The 3,700-nt window shown below is 42.9% G+C and overlaps 1 protein-coding gene across 1 annotated transcript; it reads right to left on the bottom strand.

The window, feature by feature from the left end:
• TACSTD2 (tumor associated calcium signal transducer 2) lies at positions 1-2,537 on the bottom strand. The gene has a single exon (XM_026854505.1). The coding sequence runs from the start codon at positions 1,012-1,014 to the stop codon at positions 85-87; it is 930 nt and encodes a 309-aa protein (XP_026710306.1). The 5' UTR covers positions 1,015-2,537; the 3' UTR covers positions 1-84.
• Positions 2,538-3,700: the final 1,163 nt, after the last annotated feature.

Here is a 3,700-nt window from a genome sequence, read left to right as displayed (position 1 = left end):
TACACTGAGCCTGTTTGCTATTTATATTTTGTTTGTTTGTTTGGTGTTTTTTTTCCTTCCTGTTGCTTCCTTTCTTTTTCCAGATCAGGACAGTTGTAAGCTTGGTGCTCTTATTTCATCCATTTCTGTCATCTCGGTTTTCTTGCATTTTCTTGTCCGCAGCCACCTCAGAATAAGCAGCCCAGCGATGCCACAGCCAGCTGTCAGGGTCACCACTGTCAGCATAGTACTGACATCGGGAAGCAGTTGTCTCATGCAAAACACAGGTGGCTTTTCATCAACATAGTAAATCTGTAGTTCTTCAACATCCAGAGCATGTCCATTGACAGAGACAGGTAATGTACTGTTAGAATGAAATATCGAGTTGTTTTTTATATCTTTTTCAAAGTAATAGGCTACATCAGCTATATCTACATCACATCTTGATTTCTGTTTCTGGTTCAGGCGGATCTGGATAAAAGGGAAATTATACTTAATGGCTGCAATGTACTTGGAGCGCAGCTGGTATCGGCTCTCCAACACATGTTTGAGGGCATTTGCTATGTCGGAACCACTGAAGGTACTGGGCCTTTTTTTGTGCTTCAGTTCAATGTAGATCCAGCTTGTTCTAACCACTTCACCGCAGTTCAAGCTTTTGTCACCCTTTTCAGTTCTTCTTACTCCAGCAGTGTTCACGCACCAGCAGGTGTTGGTGTGATTGCACTGCCTGGCTTTGAACATACCACTGTCCTCACAGTCTGGATTGTAAATGCCATCGTTATCTAACAGCTCCCAGGGATGGCCCCAGAAGTGCTTCTCCTTCAGGAGCACCATTTCGGCCTGCATCAGCAAGCACTTCGAAGTCAGCGTTGAGCAGTTTACTTTGTGATTTGAACCTACCAGCGTGCAGGTGCAGTTCCCAGATCCACCCTGGGCACACACTGTCCACTTGTTGGTTGCACAGGTACAGTTGTTCAGCGCTGATGAAGCTCCCACCAGAATCAAAGCCAGGCAAAGCCTGAGCAGAAGCTCCATGTTGCAGGTGAAGAGTGTGGGTCAGGTCCCCAGTGACAGCAGGCAGGATCCGAAGCTTTAAATCATTCACCAAGTCTACTCCTTTCTACACACTGTTGTGCTGCTCCCTTGGTGGAGATTCAAATCGGACCCACCAAACAGGTTCTCCTTCCCAAACAACTGGCATCCCCTGCCCAAATCCTAGAGAAGGAAACACGCTGAAGCTTCATCTGTTACCAGCCTGGGAGTGGCACCGCTGCCTGCCTCCAGCTGCCCACCAGCCCTCCTGCCTGAGGAGGCTACAACAGGGAAGAGACAAAAGCCAACCTGCAGCATAGCTCCCACCTTGGGCTTCCCCGATGCATTAAAGCATCAGCAGCTTGCCCTTGTCCTTCTTTAGACTTTTTATAGACTATGTAAATGCACATATAAGGAATTTCTCCTAATTCTGTCAGAAGAAATCTTACTTCCAATCCACTTCCATCATGGTTTTTCCTGCATCACACACTTTCAGTACCATTCCTCGGCCTAGCTTCTTATCAGCCATGGACTTCCTCTTTTCTACTTTCATGTATTTATAAAATAAAGCCTTTTGGAGCTTTATGTACACAGCCTGGAGTAGCTGCCAATTCAGGAGGAATGACTGTTCATCAGTGTGACGGTTGCTTTCCTACTTACAGGGCCCAGGAGCGCAGTCGCACTTCCAGCACAGAAAGCCTCTCTCCCCGCTTTCCTTTGGCACACGCTCATCCCAAGGCAGTACTAGGAATGATGATTTTCATGCTTGCATTACCCTTACAAAGTTGTTAGCCGTTTCTGAAGAAATTTTTCAATCTGAACTTTGAGTAATGCCTTTCACAGTACACTCCAGTAGCTCCCAAGTGTCCTAATGATCTACAAAGCATGAGTTACCGTTTCCACGTGCTTTGGCAGCAGCTGAAAGATATTTTCCAGTTTGCATTAAGCAAGTCCCATTCATCTGATTTGTCAAACACTGTCAGACACTTTATAAATCATTATTTTGGGACCAGTAACGACCACAGAAGAGTGTATAGGCCATTCTCCGTTCCAGGCAACTTGTACCCTGCCTTGCAGTTGGCTCCTTTACCTGTGCTGCTGCTTTCCTGAGGGCCTGCCCTGCTTCAGGTCAGTGCAAGCTGGGCTACGTGTGGTGTGGGACATGACCCTGCCTGCCAGGGAGTATTTGTAACACAGTCTAGGTTTAAAACTAAGAGCTCCAGGTCTAAATACCCTCTGCCATGAGAGAATGGCACAGTCTGGATTTGGACTTTGCAGCTCGACCTGTCTCTAAATAAGCCACAGAAACACATGCTACTTGAGGGAGCAAAGATGAGACAAGTTCTTTAAATTAATCCTGGCTGCTTTATAGCACATTATCAACCTCTCTGCATTTCCCCTTCCTTCCAATAAAGCTAATAGTAGTTACCTTTCTTAGAAAATAATTGAGATCTATAGCCAAAATTATTATTAAAATTGCTAGGTATTTCAAGTTGTCACATTCATGATTCTTTGATAATAGTTTAGTAACTCTTTTCCCATTTTTAATTTCTAAATCATTTGCCTCTAATAATATTTTTTTTTTAAATTTCACATCTCTCCATCCAAGTCAAAATCCATTTAGCTGTCACCTACATGCTCATATCTTGTCTTTACTTTAGTTCACATTATGAGCTTTAGAGAGAGTAGGTTTTATCTTTTCTCTAGAGGACAGAGCCTCAACTGCTGTAAACTTACAGCTCCCATCTGGCTTCAGGGAAGCGATTGCAATTTCTCTACATCCAAGAGCTGTGCTGCCTGTGTGCTGAGAAAGCCCCACATGGACAGGCAGTAACAGGACTTTTTAGTAAATAGTCCATTGCCTGTGTGATGTTTACAGCTGTTCAGGCTTGGTCTCAGCCTCTTATTATCATTTGACAGTTTCTCCTTCTTACAGACACTTGCAGTGAAGTAGAGAAAAAGGGGTTTGTCAAAATTAATATATGGAAGAAAACCCATAGGTAACTAAAGGAGATTTTCCTACTGGTGTAAAGGAGATTCTCAGTGCTGTTACCTTAATTAAAAGTTACCTTTGTTGTCTCTTCCCTCAAAGGCAGGCAGAAGCACAGTGAATTTTAAAACACACCCATTACCAAGCAAAAAGTGTAGAACAGTGACCAGAGAAGGGCAAAGGAGGAATAATTTTAAGTTTCCCTGACAGAGCTGCATAAATTGTCAAATTAAAAGTGCACATTTCTATTGATTTTTTTTGTACTGGTGGATTTTCCCCTCTGGGAGAGCAGATTTATTTTAATGACGAAAGTAATTCTAAATATGTTTCTCTATATAATACCTGCCTCTGACACTAAAAAATCAGAAGTATTATTTCCTTTAATCCATACTAAGCTGTAATGGCACTACAAGAGTTAATTATTTAGAACAGCAGGCTGTAAAAGAAATAATCCTGTAGGAAATGGGGAGTGCATTATTTCTTTGGTGATCTCCGCTTCCATGGAAACAATTTCTCGGCACAATTCTAAATCTCATAAAAATAGGGCACTAGGTCTATGTAAAACAGCAAGCCATTTCCAATTAAACAACCAGAATGCTTTTATCTAGGCCATTAAATACTTTGTTCAGTATCAAATATGATTACAATGTTCACTGGGATGTTAACAACCAGCTACTTCCCCCGCGCGGGCTCTGTGGG

This window comes from Athene cunicularia, assembly GCF_003259725.1.
Source record: "Athene cunicularia isolate RWA chromosome 8 unlocalized genomic scaffold, athCun1 chr8_part1, whole genome shotgun sequence".
NCBI classification, from domain to species: domain Eukaryota; kingdom Metazoa; phylum Chordata; class Aves; order Strigiformes; family Strigidae; genus Athene; species Athene cunicularia.
The sequence above is the reverse complement of the archived record's forward strand: the minus strand, read 5'-3'. Positions and strand labels throughout refer to the sequence as shown.